The sequence below is a fragment of the Telopea speciosissima genome, chromosome 1 (genome assembly GCF_018873765.1).
Source record: "Telopea speciosissima isolate NSW1024214 ecotype Mountain lineage chromosome 1, Tspe_v1, whole genome shotgun sequence".
Taxonomy (NCBI): domain Eukaryota; kingdom Viridiplantae; phylum Streptophyta; class Magnoliopsida; order Proteales; family Proteaceae; genus Telopea; species Telopea speciosissima.
Window position 1 is genome coordinate 86566292 of NC_057916.1, and position 17465 is coordinate 86583756.

General features: G+C 39.4%; 2 protein-coding genes across 2 annotated transcripts; one reads left to right on the forward strand and one right to left on the reverse strand.

The window, feature by feature from the left end:
• LOC122659239 (luminal-binding protein 5) lies at positions 1-4330 on the reverse strand. Its single transcript, XM_043854373.1, has 8 exons — positions 4193-4330; positions 2937-3204; positions 2612-2826; positions 2266-2508; positions 1247-1726; positions 921-1075; positions 612-694; positions 1-518 (listed from the first exon to the last, which is right to left on the reverse strand). Exons 1-8 carry the CDS (start codon positions 4248-4250, stop codon positions 20-22), a joined length of 2001 nt encoding a protein of 666 aa, XP_043710308.1. The 5' UTR covers positions 4251-4330; the 3' UTR covers positions 1-19.
• Positions 4331-13868: 9538 nt separating this feature from the next.
• On the forward strand, positions 13869-16886 carry LOC122667624 (importin subunit beta-1-like). The gene is made up of 2 exons (XM_043863981.1): positions 13869-16295; positions 16414-16886. The coding sequence occupies exons 1-2, from the start codon at positions 13876-13878 to the stop codon at positions 16610-16612; spliced, it is 2619 nt and encodes an 872-aa protein (XP_043719916.1). The 5' UTR covers positions 13869-13875; the 3' UTR covers positions 16613-16886.
• The last annotated feature ends 579 nt before the right edge of the window (positions 16887-17465 follow it).

Here is a 17465-nt window from a genome sequence, read left to right on the forward strand (position 1 = left end):
ACAAAAATCAAATGAGCTCCTACAGTTCATCATGTGAATCATCATCATCATCACCTGATGCACCACCCGGGGCTCCACCAGACTTCTGATAGACGGCGGCAATGATCGGGTTGCATACAGCCTCTACTTCTTTGAGCTTCTCATCATAGTCTTCTTTCTCAGCGCTCTGGTTTTCATCAAGCCATTCAAGGGCCTCCTTCACAGCCGTCTCAATCTTTTCCTTCTCCTCTGACTCCAATTTGTCAGCAAGCTTGTCCTTGTCATTGATCTGGTTCTTCATGTTGTACACGTAAGTCTCCAAGCTGTTACGTGCATCAATCTTCTCCTTCACCTTCTTGTCTTCCTCAGCAAACTCCTCTGCCTCCTGGACCATTCGGTCAATCTCCTCCTGACTCAGCCGCCCTTTGTCATTGGTGATGGTAATCTTCTCAGACCGGCCTGTGCCCTTGTCTTCAGCCTTGACATTAAGGATACCATTAGCATCAACCTCAAATGTTACTTCAATCTGTGGGGTTCCCCTGTTCAAGGACGGTGGGTTCTCATTGAGATCTCTAAGAAATTGAACAGAACAATTTGAAAAGAAAGCGCTTTTGTATTAAATAATGTCAAACCTTGGAGCAGGGGCAATGCCAGAGAGATCAAATTTCCCTAGCTCCCTGCAGTCTTTTGTCAGACTCCTTTCACCTTCAAAAACCTGCAACACATCATAAGATACACATCAGAATAGGGGCACGATGGAAACGTCAAATTCCATGGTTCCAGCAATGAAATCTGAGATGAGAAGAACATTGCTTCATGTACTTCTTAACTCATGGAATAGTGGGTCAGGTTCCAAAATTCCAATGCTGTGTGAGAAACAGTAATGGTGGATTCTTACAATCTTTCTATGCTGGAGCAACTGTAGCAGAAACAATAGTTACCTGAATGGAGACAGTCGTCTGCTGGTCTTGGTATGTGGTGAAAACCTGAGATTTCTTGGTTGGGATAACAGTATTTCTCGGAATCAACTTGGTCATCACTCCACCAACGGTTTCAATACCAAGAGTAAGAGGAGCCACATCCAAAAGAAGAATGTCTGCATCAAATACATCAACTCATTATTTGGTCAAGTTCAAAACATTTAAGTTTTTCTTTTCCTTTACATAGGTTTTTTTTGCTGGAAGGCGGGGGTTGGCAATGGGGGTAAAAGTTTCTCTCTGTAACTAAAATAATAACTGGTATCTTAAAGATGATATGGAAATAATACCTTTTGTTTCTTCACCACCCTCTCCACTCAAGATGCTTCCTTGTACAGCAGCCCCAAAAGCAACAGCCTCATCTGGGTTGACACCCTTGTTAGGTTCCTTTCCATCAAAGTAATCCTTGAGAAGTTGTTGAACCTTGGGAATCCTGGTACTTCCACCAACGAGAACAATCTCATCAATCTGGTTCTTTTGCAATCCAGCATCTTCCATTGCCTTCTTCACTGGTCCCATGGTCTTTCGGAACAAATCATTGTTCAATTCCTCAAAACGAGCTCTGGTCAATGGTTCAGAGAAATCCAAGCCATCATAGAGAGATTCAATCTCCACACGGACTTGGTGCTGACTACTTAAAGCCCTCTTGGCACGCTCAGCCTCCCTCCTGAGCTTCCCAAGAGCCCTATTGTCCTTGCTGATGTCTTTTCCATGCTTCTTCTTGATCAGCTTGATGAAGTACTCCATAATTCTCTGGTCAAAATCCTCACCTGCAAGAGTTAAATTTGAGTATTTCATTACAATGTCCAAATGATGCAACAAATCCACTTATAAGCAATCCAAAATGGTTGAAGATGTCTCAAAAGAAAACAGAAATCAATATATATTTAAAAAACTAAATCAGCTGCATTAATCTGGGTTAACCCACTGATGCAATCAAATCTTTGTAAGAGGTTACCAACAATCTAGTTATTTCAATGAGCCCCAATATTCTTGAGAATTTAACAAATCCAAATTAAGCAGTTATTTACACACAAATTTTAAGTCCAACCATGGACAGAACAAGAAATATCAGTACGTGTTAACTAATAGGAACCTTCATTGAAAGAAATGCAAAATGCTTATTCTCCCACCCTCCTCTAACAGATATTTTCAGTCATGCAGTGGGCAATATATTGTACAATTTGCAAGACGTCTACTTTATGTTCTCTCCCAAATGGACCTCTTTCCTTCAAACCATCCCATAAAGCACAAAACAGATTTTATCTAATAGCAACCATTACAAATACATAACCGGCAATGTTCATACCTCCAAGGTGAGTGTCCCCATTGGTGGCAAGAACCTCAAAGACGCCATTATCAATCGTCAAGATACTGACATCAAACGTACCACCACCAAGGTCGAATACAAGGATGTTCTTTTCCCCACCCTTCTTGTCCAAACCATAGGCAATGGCTGCCGCAGTTGGTTCATTGATAATTCTTGCAACATTTAATCCGGCAATGACTCCAGCATCCTTGGTAGCCTGTCTCTGTGCATCATTAAAGTAGGCTGCAAAATGCATGAGATAGAATCAGTAAAATTCCATATAAACCTATTTTTCTACTCAATGCATGTTTACTTAAAACTTAAGAGCTCACAAACACTTTCATACCAGGAACTGTAACAACAGCATCCTTGATTTTCTTTCCAAGGAATGCTTCAGCTGTCTCTTTCATCTTAATTAGAACCATAGCACTGATCTCCTCAGGACTAAAGACCTTGCTCTCCCCATCCTTAATCGTGACTTGAATATAAGGCTTGCCATCCTTGTTCACAATCTTGTATGGAACAAGTTTCATGTCCCTCTGCACCTCTTTGTCATCAAACCTGCCGATACATAGGTTAGCGCTCTCCATGTATACTTTTACAAAATCATAAAAGCACCATAAGTATTATGGTCGGGGTGGGGGAGGGAAGAGAGAGATAAGAGTTTTTACTTTCTTCCAATAAGCCTTTTGACATCAAACACAGTTCTCTCGGGATTCACAGCTGCCTGATTCTTTGCAGCCTCACCAATCAATCTTTCACCATCAGTAAATGCTACCCAAGATGGGGTAATACGGTTTCCTTGGTCATTTGCTATGATTTCAACATGACCATTCTTGTAAACACCTACACATGAGTAGGTTGTTCCAAGGTCTATTCCAATAACTGTTCCTAACTTGGTAGCTTCCTCTTTTGCGATGGCAAATGCAGAAAGGCATCCTGCAATGAATTCCACAGATTTGGTTAGCTTACCAGATTCAATATTTGGTCCAAACAAATACAAAAGTGAGAAAAAAAAGATACAGCCATCTAAAATTAAAAATAATATGCATGCCTACGCTAACAAGACAAACAAATCATATGGCAGAAAATTATGACACGGAGAATGCATATATAGAGTCGATCTCCCCGCCTCTACAACTCCGAGGAATATATTATTCGGATTGGCCACTTTTATGGAATGTGATTGACCAAATATAAGGCCCACTGAGTGGACAAGCACTGAATTGTTTCACGGCAGCAATACAATCAAGCATAGTGCATACCACATGAAATAGCATAAAAATGTACTTTTTTCTACATCAATAAACCATTTAAGAACCACATCCATTTTTCTAATTTTAAGCAGATCTGATTTCAACAAAATGTAAATAGAAAAGCAGGAGAATTTATATATTTCCAAGGGGAGGTAGATTAACACCACATCCATCGTGTAAACAAAAACATAGTACGATGATCATCTAATACCTCTTTCTATTCTGAACTTATATTACTTGTGCAACAGAAACTCTAATTTGTCAAAGAAAAGCAGATCCATACCCACCTACAAATTACACCATCGAACAAGGTTGCGATTTCTAATCCTAAACTTCTGTCGATACTAGATACAAAGGTTCGATGACAACAACATATATATCAAATAAAATCAAAGACTAGATTTAAAGGAAATGCAGATTTCATGCTATCACCTGTTCGCCATATAAAATCAAAGATGGTAGGTATCTTGATCGTGAAGGAAATTTTGATAATCAACAAAAAAAAAGTGAGTAAAAAGGAAATAAAATCATCAACTCTCATCGGTAAAACGTCACTCAGAAGAAGCGTAACTAACATTCGAGGTATCTATAACATTTTTTGCAGTATAATCGACTGACGTACAGAAGTAAAAGAAGGGAGAGAAACTGATTGGATCTAGAGCGGCACTTACCGAGGAAAACGATGCCCAATACGATCAAAGACCCGTGCTTTCTCCACGAGCCATCCATGGCTTAACTGCTGAAGGTTGATCTCTACCAAATACGAAAGGAAGATGAGCAGATCTCAGGAATGTGGCTCTGCGTCGCTCGCTCTCTGGCTCGCCTTCAAGAATTGTTAAAGGCTTTTGTGTCAGTTAATTAGCTCGCGATTTGAAGTTTATAAACTTCATAGGCCCGTATCTCACGATAACACGTCAAGAACGGGAATAATAAAAGTATTCGATATTTAATGGACATGTCATTCGAGATGACGTGGACCAATTAAGTGTTGAGAGCGGATATCTCAACCAATGGGATATCAGTTTGCGTTGGGGGTATCGTCACCGTTTGTTCGAAGATGAACTAACAAAAGAAAAAGGAAATTATGACGTGTTGGCCTTATTGGTTTCCATGGTCTACGGTCAGAGTGTTTTTTTCTCACGTTCGCTGTCCGGTACGGTTGTCCGGTTCCTCTCATAGTCTCATACGGGGTACACAATGACAACTTAATCTTATTCGGCCAGGGGGTGAGGTAGTCATTTTGGATCAGAATCGTCTACGACCTGCTGCCCGTAGCAACCATAGCAGCGCACTACGAGGTACGGTGCAATGACCGCCTTACCCCTGCCCGAGCGCCTTGCCTGAGAAGGGGTAAGACGGTCATTGCACCGCCCCTCATTAGTGGGCTGCTATGGCTGCTACTAGTAGGTAGGCCGTAGACGATATAAATTCAGTCATTTCCACTCCCCTATGAGAGGACCTGAACAATTGTACCAGGGAACCTGAGAGGATAATAATCCCTAAGGTCAAGACCATTGACCCATGCCAAAGGCCACTATTTACCGATTGTGAAAACTGAGTGCCACTAGGGTTTTTAACGGGAGGTTGGATCTTTCATCCTTTCAAGTGCGGTGCACTATCCAGTACACCATGTTTAAGAATCCAATCGTAAAATCATGGGCAGTGACATCTTTTTATCATCTCTAGTGTTGGGTGGCCAATTGGATTATTAAGTATGATGGAGTGGGCAGTGCACTACACTTGAGAGGATACATTTCTGGTTAACTTGATCCCCTCTCTTTTCATGACATCAATATCATTACATGGTAAAAGCTACCATGACAAGAAGTCCGATCTAATCCATCTATGGATTTAAGTAGGGATGTTAGTTTGGCCTTGTCGGTCCGAGTTCGTTCAGAGTCTCAACAAGGTCTGGGCTGGATTTTTCAACCCTGAAGGTGGGTTAAAGTTGAAATTTCCAGGCCTTGGATTAGGGGTGAGTTGGGCCAAGATTGAGGCCTCAGGGTGAGCCTAACCTTGTGTTAGGTTATTCTTTACTTTTTACAATTTTTGTTTAGACTGTAATTATCTATTGAACAAAAGTTTGACATAAATATTTAACATTTTAAGTTTTTGGGTTAAATTTTAAGATAACATCTCACCAGAGGCTTTCATTTTCTGTAGAATTGTGACGTAAAGTTGTGTGTAAATCATCTCTCTCTCTCTCTCTCTCTCAATGCATAGAATCAGGGTCAATTAGGCCAGGCTGGGCTGGGTTTGGACTGAGCTAAGAGGACTCAGGGTTGATACCTTCTTAAGTGGAATCAGGATGTTTTTGGTAACCTTTTTGTTCTGAAAGAGGCTTGGTTTCAACGAGCTTCTTGAGCTTCAAAGTTTAGGTCATTCTCTTAACATTTTAGGTCAACTTAGATTTGCTGAATCCAACCTTGAGTCTTTTTAAAGTAAAAGAATCTTTTTGTTTTTGTTGCAAAACTTCTGGGTTCAGATGCTTCAATCTAAATACTTTAGGCACACTTCTTTCCTTTTAGCCCCTAAGCAAAGACAATATTCCATTTTTCTGTAGGGAAATGTTGGACATTCTACCAGAGTTTCGTAAGTTAATTTGTTGGAAAATTGTTGATGGCTCACCAAGGAAGTTCTCCAACGATTCTTCCCTGTTGATTATTTATGTCCATTTTTGTAGCTCCTGTTCAAGAACTATTTTTGTCAGTTGTTTAACAATAAAGATTTTCCAAGTTTGATTTAAACTCTTTCTTGTTATTGGATTCCATTATCCCAACAAAAAAAAAAAACAAATGACCCTCATCATTTACTTCATCTTTTTTTTTTTTTTTCTCATTGGACTGATTATTACATTTCCAAAGGCAAAGTAATTGAACAAGGCATCAAAGTTGTAGCTAACAAGGGCATCAAGCATTTAGACATTTGAACTGATTCTGCCGAACTGGTTGCATGGTTATCTTCGGAATAATATAGGTGTTGCTTTTGGCCTTTTTTTACACTTTTATTTGATCTCAAACAGCTCTTTAGCACTTTTGAGTTGTGGTAATTAAATAAGGGGAAAAGAATGCTACCTGGTCGTGTGGTCGGCATGGCTCTTGCGCCTAGACACATAAGCGTATGAAGTACTATGCTACCCCCATAGAAAAATAAAAATCCAGCCCAAGGCGATGCTTACGTGTGTAATCCCATTGGCCACCACATGCATACAGGCTCTAGAGGGGCGCAGGCAACGATCTCTGTGCCTTTAGAAAAGTTAGTGAGCATCATGTTAATTTGGCTCATACTTATGCTTCTTCAGTTAAATGTTTTAAGCTCTTTGGTAGTCATATCGAGAGCAACAAAATTTTATGTATTTACTAGTCTTCAATCTTTATTAATTATCTTTTGACAAAAAAAAAAAAAAAAAAAAACAAAACAACAATATGGTGAATTGATGTTAGGGAAACTATCAGTGCCAGTGCCACCCCCTAATTATAATTAGGGAGAGGGTTCCCCATGACACTATTGTGGGGCCATCCACATGGGTCAAAATAGGAGAGAAGGTGTTAGCGTGAGTCCCACATCTCATTACGTGAGAGGTCTAACACTAGAATCTGTACTCCGACATTGTCCGTTTCTTTGTTACTTATAAATATTTGAGGCAAAGTGTTTCATGTGGGGAACATAACTCTGTGTATACTTTGGGCCAATGAGCGCACAAGCAGAAGTATTAACAGAACAATCGTTTCGCATTTCATGGGGACGAGGTGATCATTTTTCCCCCTCCCATTATTTGATTAAGCTGATTTTTTGGAGATAGATGGAGAAAGTCATCCATTCTAACCTCTTTGCTACTTGCCTCCCATTATAGATACACTTTAAAGGTGTACTAGACAGTTCATCTTTCCCTTGTAAATACAAGCCCTAGAGCCATACGACTATGTAAACACTTCAAAAGTCCATTAAAACTATAATTGTTTTGATTAATGCGGTTGGATAATTGGAGAAAGAATGGTGTAACAAGATTCGATCCCCAAGATTTAGCCACAAAAATCCAAAGTCCTTACCTCAGTGGCAAGCAACAGCTTTGTAAAACGGAAACAATTGTTTTCGATTAGTGAAATATTGCACTCAAGAGAAGGGAAAAGCTTCTTTGACCCACTAGGGGATGGTTTGCTAGCACTTTCTCTCTTTCCCCATACCATTCGACTCCTCTACTTTTGCCTGCCCCTACTATCATGTGCGCCCCACACACTAGTAAGGCAGAATGTACCGCCTTACTCTTGCTTGAGCATCTTGCCCGACTGGGGGTAAGGCGGTACTTTCCGCCATGCTTGTATGTGGGGGTGCACCATAATACCGGGCAGGCGGAAGTAGAGGAGTCGGATCCTTCTCCATATATGAAAATTCGCTCATGTATGAAATACTTTCATCCATCTCATAGGTACATTCTTGTATGCCATTTGCTCAGAGAATCATCTTCAATGGTTTTTAACCATTAGGGGCCCTTGTTGTGTTTAAGAATCCAGAAGCAAGATTTCGATCGGTCCCGTTGATATTAGGGATGTAAACGGATCGAATTCGGTCGGATAGTGGCATTATCATATTCGTATCCGTTTATATTCGGATGGATTCGGATAATATCCTATCGGTATTCGGACGGATTCAGATAATTTCCGGATAATGATTTTTTGAATACAGGTTCTCCTAAATGGATATGAATACAGATCGAATACGATTTTTCGACTATCCGTTGACATATTTATAGTTTTTATGATGAAGGTTAGGGTTGAAACTTGAGAGTTCAGTTATTACCCTTTCTTCTACTCTTCTTAGTCTTTTATTCTCTTACGTTTTTTATTTTTGATTTTTTAATAGATATGTAATTCCATGTAGCATATTGCATAAAATAATATATATCAACCAATAACAAATCTAGAAAAAGAATCACATTATCTTAACTTATAAATTTATAAAAATAAGATAACAAAATTCAATAAGGTAACTTAAAAGGATAGACAAACACAGAGTTATATTTCAAATATTTTATTACCGTTGGACTGCTAAACTAATCGGATAATAATCGATCGGATAGGGGGATTATCATATTCGTATCTGATTAATTTCGGACGGATTCGGATTCTCCTAAACGGATACGACCGCGGATCGAATACGGATTTACGAATATCCATTTATATCCCTAGTTGATATCAATCGAAATTGGTTGGAATTGACTTAAAAACACCCTAACCTTGGTTTCCATATAAAATTGGGTCGAACCAGATCAGGTGGAATTACGGTTGTCCTTAAGTGATCTGATCCTATTTTTCAAATCGTTGGGCCTAAGGATGTCAAAGGTCTACTTGAACTGATCGGTTCAGCCTGGACATAAATCTTTATGGTTTGATTTTGAGTTATGGTTTTATGAAACTTGTAAAAACTGAAACTAGCTGAATGCATTGACCAAACTGAAAATTGGATTGAATCCGATAAAGAAAAACGGACCTGCCTGTAAGGGTGTCAATCGGTCTAGTTTCGATGTGATTTTGACAAGGTGAAATCAAAACAAAACCAGATAGCAATCAATCAAAATTAGGATTGTTTTGCATTCGATTCGGTTTTACCGGTTTCTATTTGGTTTTTGTTATTCGATTCACATGCGGTTTGTAGTGTCCATTTTGGGAAACGGTAACGAGGACAACCTCAACTTTTCAAAACATATATATTCTTATGTTTCCCCATTCTTCCTAGTCTCTCCCACTCATCCTGTTTCCGACGCCTAGATGATTAAAAAAAAAAATTATCTCATCTTCACCTGTTCCTTTGTGTTTTTTTATTTTTATCCATGTTCCTTGTTTTTCCATTTTTTTTCTTCTCCACTTTCACATTATAAACAAACAATTTCTTCCATTAACAAATAGAGTTTTGTTAATCCATTTTAATATAACCAATCATTTTCAATCCATACTTAAACATATATATATATATATATATATATATATTGTATAGTTAGTCCCAAGACATACTTATTTTATGTTTCAAGCATGACGCAACAAATTTTACTTATTGAATTAATCATTATTTTTCTTATGGAAAATAATTAATCATTTTTTATTAATTAACCCAGTTGATGTGTGGATTAGTATTCGAGTGAGAGGTACCGATTTCTATTTGGTTTCTCCAGTTCTTATTCTGTTTAGAACCATCGATTTTGCAATGCAAATCAAAACCGAACCGAAAAGAGAACCTATGAAATCAAAATCGGATAATTTTTCTACGATGTAGTTCAGTTCGATCATAAACGATCGGTTCTAGTTCCGATATTCGGTTTCAGTTCTTGTTTGACACCCCTACCTGCACAATATTAACCCAATATGTATATAAATGTAAACTTGAAACAGACCAGACTAGATCGAACTGCTTGGTCTCTATTTCGTAACTTCTTTCTAAGCATATTTAGAGGTTTTTATTGAAACAAATTTTTTTTCAATACATAAGGAATAAGAGAAAGTTTGAGTATGAACAACCCGGATGATTACATTATTAATCAAGACACCATACGTCATAAATATGTTCGAAAGGTTGGTGTGACGGAGGTTAAAGAAGCCTTAAGAAATATGAAAGTAGACAGGACACCGGGCCCAGATGAGATCATAATTGAAGTGTAGAAGACCTTAGGAGTTTGTGAGGTATATTGGTTAACCAAGCTGTTTTACAAGATTATGGACTCAAGGAAGATGATTTTATTATTCATCAAGAGACCATACAACATAGATATATTCGAAAGGATGGTGTGGCGAAGATTAAAGAAGCCTTAAATAAGATGAAAGTAGGCAGGACACCGGGCCTAAATGAGATCCTAATTGAAGTGTGGAAGGCCATAGGAGTTTGTAGGGTATATTAGTTAGCCAAGCTATTTAACAAGATTATTGGCTCAATGAAAATGTCAGATGATTGGAGGAGAAGCATTGTAGTACCGATCTACAAAGATAAAGATGATATTCAGAGCTGCAATAACTATATAAGCATAAAACTAATGAGTCACACTATGAAACTATGAGAGAAGGTTATTGAAGCCCGCCTGAGAAAAACACATATCTCAAAGAACAAATTTGGTTTTATGCCAAGTAGATCCATGACAGAAGCTACTTTACTATTGAGGAGGCTCATGGAAAGATGTAGAACTAGCAAGAAGGATCTCCATTTGGTCTTTATTGATATGGAAAAAGCCTATGACAGAGTCCCTAGAGACTATATCCGTCATGTTCTTGTGAAGAAAAGGGTGTCCAGTAAATATATTGATGTAATTAAAGATACATATGAGGGCGTGGTGACTAGTGTGAGATCTATGAGAACTCAAGACAAGGAATTCTCAATTATGATTGGGTTACACCAAGGATCGGCTCTAAGCCCATATTTGTTTGCACTTATCATGGATGAATTAACCAAGAACATTCAAGATGACGTCCCATGGTATATGCTCTTCGCCGATGATTTCGTTTTGGTAGACGAGATTAAAGAAGGGACCAATGCTAAGTTAGAGATTTGGAGATCAACGCATGAAACGCTTTAAGATTAGTAGATCGAAGACGAAGTATATGATGTATAACTTTAATCACTCCAGATGGGTGATGATATGGTGAAAATTAAGGGGAGAGAGAGAGAGAGAGAGAGAGAGAGAGAGAGAGGGAGAGGGAGATACCGCAAAATTACTATTTTAAATATTTGGGGTCAACCACAAATAAAGAAGGTGACATATATGATGATGTCTTATAGAAAATTAAAGTGGGATGAATGAAGTGGAGAAGTACGATCAGAATACTATGTGACCAGTGTATTCCTTTAAAGCTTAAAGAATAGTTCTATAGGACTATTGTTGGCCCGACTATGATGTATGGGACGGAATGTTGGGCAATTAAAAAGTGTCATATAGAGAAGTTATGTGCAGCAGAGATGAGGATGTTAAGATGGATGTGCGAAAAGATTTGAAGAATAAAATAAGGAATGATTGTATTAGAGTTGATTTGGGAGTTGCTCCAATCAATGACAAGCTGCAAGAATGTTGTTTGAGATGGTATAACCATGTGCAACTGAGGCTTGAGGCTGCCCCAGTACGTAGGAGTGATCTGATTCTAATTGAAGGAACTAAAAGATCTAGGGACAGGCCAAAAATGACGATAAGAGAAGTTGTGAGGAATGAACATAGGCCCCTGTACCAAGTATGACCTTGGATAGAGCCTTTTGGAGGGCAAAGATCCATGTTACCGACCCCATATAGCCTTTCATTTTTTTTATTTGTACTCTCTTGTGTCTTGATTTCTTCTTTTCTCTTACTTTGATGTGCAAGATGTGAAAAGATCCAACTAGTTGACCCCATTTATATGGGATAAAGCTTAGTTTGTTGTTGTTGTTGATGAATAAGCTAAAATTTTCTTCTACCCATAAAGGACGGTTCATCTATCATCCTATGGTTCATGAACCCTATATAGGGTTTTAGCATATTTTCAAAATGACTTTGTGGATCCAGATCCTCTACTGTCGAGCTGTTCGACAGGATCGTGCTGTCAAGATACGGTGAGACGTGCAATGATCGCCTTACCCTCACTCGGGGTGAGACGCTTGGGCAGGGGTAAGGCAGTCATTGCATGTCTCACCATGTCTTGACAGCACGGTCCTATTGGGCAGCTCGGCAGTAGAGGATCCAAATTGCTTCCACTCTCTTATGAAAGAGATCCCATTCACCGTGGGTGAAGGAAACCTCGCTCTGAAGAAATATGTGTATTATGTTTTTTTGTTCTTGGTGACGAAGATATGTTATATTGAGATTTGCTTGATTTTTAGGACAGATAATCTCGAACGTTTGAATCTCACAAAACAAAAATCCCAAGTGGGTCCCACTTGAATGATAGTATCAAAACTAAAAAAATGATTTTGACTCCAAAACGCGACTTAAGGGAAGAATGCAAGCGGGGGAGCGTGCGTTTTGACGTGGCCATGGGTTCGTGATGTGAAAGTGGAAACCCTAGACTCCCGGATAGTCTCCGACTCTCTATACTCTCTAGAGAGTGAAGAAAAGGGGTCAGTGTGTGTTTGAATAGGAAAAGGGCATTATAGGAATTATAATAAGTTATTAAAAACAAATAGATTAAATGAAATAAAAAGGTCCCATCCAATGAAAATAATGATAAATAATATTTTTAAATAATAAGAGAAATAAAAAGATATAGTGATATACATTAATTCCAGCTTTACATTTCCGTCTTATTCTCTATACCCTTCTTCTTCTTACTTTCTCTCTCGTTAGGTTTTCAAGTCTTTCTGGTCTTCTGATCTCGATTGTTACTGTTCCAGAGATCTATTGGGAAGTGGCTACAATCCATGTAAGTTTTCTTTAATCTTGTACTGATAATTGAGGTTTTTGGTTATTGGTTTAGAATTTTTTTGGCATTGATATTGAGTTTTTTCGCGACTCTCAGTTTTTGAGTTGTGATTTAACTTTCGACTTTGATTTGGACTGTTTTTATTTGTGATGGTTTTCCTTATACAGTTTCTCGGTATTTAGGGTTTTTTTTCATGCTCTTCTGTTTAAAAGATTCGACCTTTTTTCGATCTGGAACGGTTGTAAATTAGTTCCTTGCTTGGGGACTAAGAAATTGTAACCGATCCATCGTTGCTGAAGGTAGTTTAGCTGTGAATTTTTCATGTAAAGATTGGATATTTTATGGTTTGATTTCAGTTCCTTGCATTTCCCTTTGATACTGCTTTCTTATTCCTTTACATGATATGCTTTTTTTTTTTTTTTTTTTGGGGTTTTGGATAACTCATATTCCTAGCTGTTTATTATGCGCTGAAGAAAAAAGAAACTAAAATTAGAGGTTAATTACTTGGCTTTGTTCGGGTGATCGATTGAGAATGTTTCTCTGTCATTTCATCTTAGTTTTTTCTCCGGAAAGTCCAGATCTATGATCCTTGATAATAGGTGATGCCTCAGATCCTTTTATCTTCCGCTTCTGTATTATCTGGAAATGTTTCTGGAGGAAGGCCTCGTGTTGCTTGATTCGGTTGTACAAGTTTGTTTTCCTACAACCCCCTTCTAATACAAAAACCCCATTAATTTCGCAATAGCCGGTACTATTTCTGGGTTATATGCTTAGTAGATGGACTTTAATCGACATGGTTTATGATATGATGCTTTTCATGAGGACAAGTGTTTTTGTTTGCTTTTTATATCCTAGTTTATAAGATTTACTCTTTTCAAATCTGCACTGTTGGTTTTAAGTTTTGGTTTCCGTATGAACTATTTCTGTTACAGCATGTCCTACTTCCTTTAAGTTGACTTTAGTAATTGTGTTTGTTTACTCCCAGATACAAGATGGCGATGGAAGTAACTATGATGCTTTTGAATGCACAATCGGTTGATGGTACTGTGCGGAAGCATGCAGAAGAAAGCCTGAAACAGTTCCAGGAGCAAAACCTTCCCAGTTTTCTGTTTTCTCTTTCTGGGGAGTTGGCGAATGAGGAGAAGCCGGTTGATAGCCGTAAATTAGCTGGTTTGATCCTCAAAAATGCATTGGATGCAAAAGAACAGCATAGGAAGTTTGAGCTTGTACAAAGATGGTTGGCATTGGACTCAGCTGTGAAGGCTCAGATCAAATCATGCTTGTTGCAATCCCTTTCTTCTCCTGTACATGAGGCGCGGTCAACTGCATCTCAAGTCATTGCAAAGGTTGCGGGTATTGAGTTGCCGCATAATCAGTGGCCTGAGTTGATAGGAGCACTTTTGTCCAACATTCACCAACTTCCACCTCATGTGAAGCAGGCCACTCTTGAAACTCTTGGTTACTTGTGTGAGGAAGTTTCTCCAGATGTGGTAGATCAAGATCATGTAAATAAGATACTTACAGCTGTGGTTCAGGGTATGAACTCTTCTGAGGCAAGCAATGATGTCAGGCTTGCTGCTACACGAGCATTGTTTAATGCTCTGGGCTTTGCTCAGGCAAATTTTTCCAATGACATGGAGCGAGACTATATCATGAGAGTTGTCTGTGAGGCAACCTTATCTCCCGAAGTGAAGATACGTCAGGCAGCATTTGAGTGCTTGGTCTCCATTTCGTCAACTTATTATGAGAAGCTAGCTCCTTACATACAGGACATTTTTAACATCACAGCAAAGGCAGTGAAAGAAGATGAAGAGCCTGTTGCTCTTCAGGCAATTGAGTTTTGGAGCTCAATCTGTGATGAGGAGATAGATATCATAGAAGAATATGGAGGTGAATTCAGTGGTGACTCTGATATTCCATGCTTTTATTTTATCAAACAGGCACTACCTGCTCTTGTTCCTTTGCTATTGGAGACATTACTTAAGCAGGAGGAGGATCAGGATCAGGATGAAGGAGCATGGAACCTTGCAATGGCTGGCGGAACATGTTTAGGTTTGGTTGCACGAACTGTGGGAGATGACATTGTTCCACTGGTTATGCCTTTCATTCAAGAGAACATCACTAAACCGGATTGGCGGCAGAGGGAAGCAGCCACTTATGCATTTGGCTCTATCTTGGAAGGTCCTTCCCCGGAAAAGCTCACATCTATTGTTAATGTTGCTCTAAACTTCATGCTTAGTGCCTTGATGAAGGATCCAAACAACCATGTGAAGGACACCACTGCCTGGACCCTGGGGAGAATATTTGAATTCCTTCATGGTTCAACTATGGACACACCTATTATTACCCATGCAAACTGCCAACAGATAATCACGGTTCTGCTTCAGAGCATGAAGGATGCTCCCAATGTTGCTGAGAAAGCCTGTGGTGCTCTATATTTCCTTGCACAAGGTTATGAGGATATTGGCTCATCGTCCTCCCCATTAACACCCTTTTTTCAAGACATAGTCCAAGCTCTTCTGACCGTGACACACCGAGAAGATGCTGGAGAATCACGCCTCCGAACTGCTGCTTATGAGACATTGAATGAAGTTGTGAGGTGTTCAACAGATGAAACAGCCCCAATGGTTATGCAACTAGTTCCTATCATTATGGCAGAGCTCCACCAAACACTAGAGACACAAAAACTCTCTTCTGATGAGAGGGAAAAGCAGAATGAATTGCAAGGTCTTCTTTGTGGGTGCTTGCAGGTCATGATACAGAAGTTGGGAGGTTCTGAGCCAACAAAATATGTCTTCATGCAGTATGTGGACCAAATGATGGGTCTCTTTTTGAGGGTCTTTGCTTGTAGAAGCGCCACAGTGCATGAGGAGGCTATGCTTGCTATTGGAGCATTGGCTTATGCTACAGGCTCTGATTTTGTAAAATATATGCCAGATTTTTACAAGTACTTGGAAATGGGTCTTCAGAATTTTGAGGAGTACCAGGTCTGTGCCATCACAGTTGGTGTGGTTGGTGACATATGCAGGGCATTGGAGGATAAAATACTACCTTACTGTGATGGGATTATGACACAACTCCTCAAGGACTTGTCTAGCAACCAGTTGCACCGTTCTGTGAAACCCCCAATCTTCTCATGCTTTGGTGACATTGCCCTGGCAATAGGAGAGAATTTTGAGAAGTACTTGATGTACTCCATGCCCATGCTCCAGAGTGCAGCAGAATTATCTGTCCATGCGTCAGGTGCGGATGATGAAACAGCAGAGTACACCAATCTTTTAAGAAATGGGATTTTGGAGGCCTACTCAGGAATATTCCAAGGTTTTAAGAACTCTCCTAAGACCCAGCTACTGATGCCTTATGCCCCTCATATCCTTCAGTTCTTGGATAGCTTGTATATGGAGAAAGACATGTGAGTGTACTGTGTTCTATTCCCCCCTCTCCCCTCTTTTAAGTACCTCATTTCCTCTTGAGTGTTTATTCTTCTGTTTCTGACTCTTATGTTTTTTCATTGTTTTTTCTTTCTTCAGGGATGATGTGGTGATGAAGACAGCGATTGGAGTCTTGGGTGATCTAGCAGACACATTGGGCAGTAATGCTGGTCCTTTGATTCAGCAATCTGTGTCAAGCAGAGACCTTTTAACTGAATGCTTGTCCTCAGATGACCATTTAATTAAGGAATCTGCCGAATGGGCCAAGTCGGCCATCAGTCGAGCCATTTCTGTTTGATACATTCCACTCGGTATATTCTTTCTTAGAAGTCCCTGCATGCATTCGGGTGTGTTGAGTTGGGGTCTGGGGTTGCATACAATGTGTCAGGTCATCGCCATTTTCGCGTGACAAGAGTCAGGGTCGGTTGGGGTTGTTACTAACTCTTGCATCAGCACCATATGGAGTTCGGTTTGTTTTGCTTCTCATTGAGGAAGTGGGTGGCGATGGCCCACAAACCTCTGCTAACTTTGCATAAATGGGTGAAGAAGATCTCTCTTACAGAAGGGAAGGGGGGAAAAATGGACTGTATGGGAGGAATTGGGGTGGGTGGCGATGTGAGCTGTGTGATCTGTGAAGCAGTTACAGCTCTGGTGGTACTGTCATTGCTTCTATGTCCGATCTGGTTCTGCTTGGATAACATCTTGTGAGGGACCCCATCTCACCCAGCTAATACTGTTTTCTTCAAATGGGCAAGGAATCAAGAGTCTTAGCTGTTTTCCAATGCCCATAAATTTCTTCGGGTCTTGCAGCACTTGAAGAACAACCCCAGTGGAATTATTCCCTATATATATGTTTTTAATTTTCTTTATCTCATTTTCCCCCCTGTACTTCCTTTTTCTTCTTTTTTGTTTTTTTTGGGAAATTTTGTATTTGAGTCTTGCATTGTTTCAGGTTCTGTTTGTTGCAGTCGGGGTGGGTCATGCCAGATCTCTTTCTTGCTTTTCTGTATACTTGGTTCATTATGTGGGGCTAGGAATTCCCCACATGGAATTTGTCACAGTCGTATGGAGCATTTATATTTTGCATCAATGATATTTCATCATCAATTACTACAGGTACTTTGTTGGGTTTTTGGATTTTTTTTTTGTGT

Coding starts and splice junctions, on each gene's coding strand:
- LOC122659239 (XM_043854373.1), bottom strand. CDS start 4,250: ATGGATGGCTCGTGGAGAAAGCACGGGTCTTTGATCGTATTGGGCATC. Junction 1,076..1,246: donor GGGTGGTGAAGAAACAAAAG/GTATTATTTCCA, acceptor TATTTGATGCAG/ACATTCTTCTTTTGGATGTG. Junction 695..920: donor AGACGACTGTCTCCATTCAG/GTAACTATTGTT, acceptor GATGTGTTGCAG/GTTTTTGAAGGTGAAAGGAG.
- LOC122667624 (XM_043863981.1), top strand. CDS start 13,876: ATGGCGATGGAAGTAACTATGATGCTTTTGAATGCACAATCGGTTGAT. Junction 16,296..16,413: donor TTGTATATGGAGAAAGACAT/GTGAGTGTACTG, acceptor TTCTTTCTTCAG/GGATGATGTGGTGATGAAGA.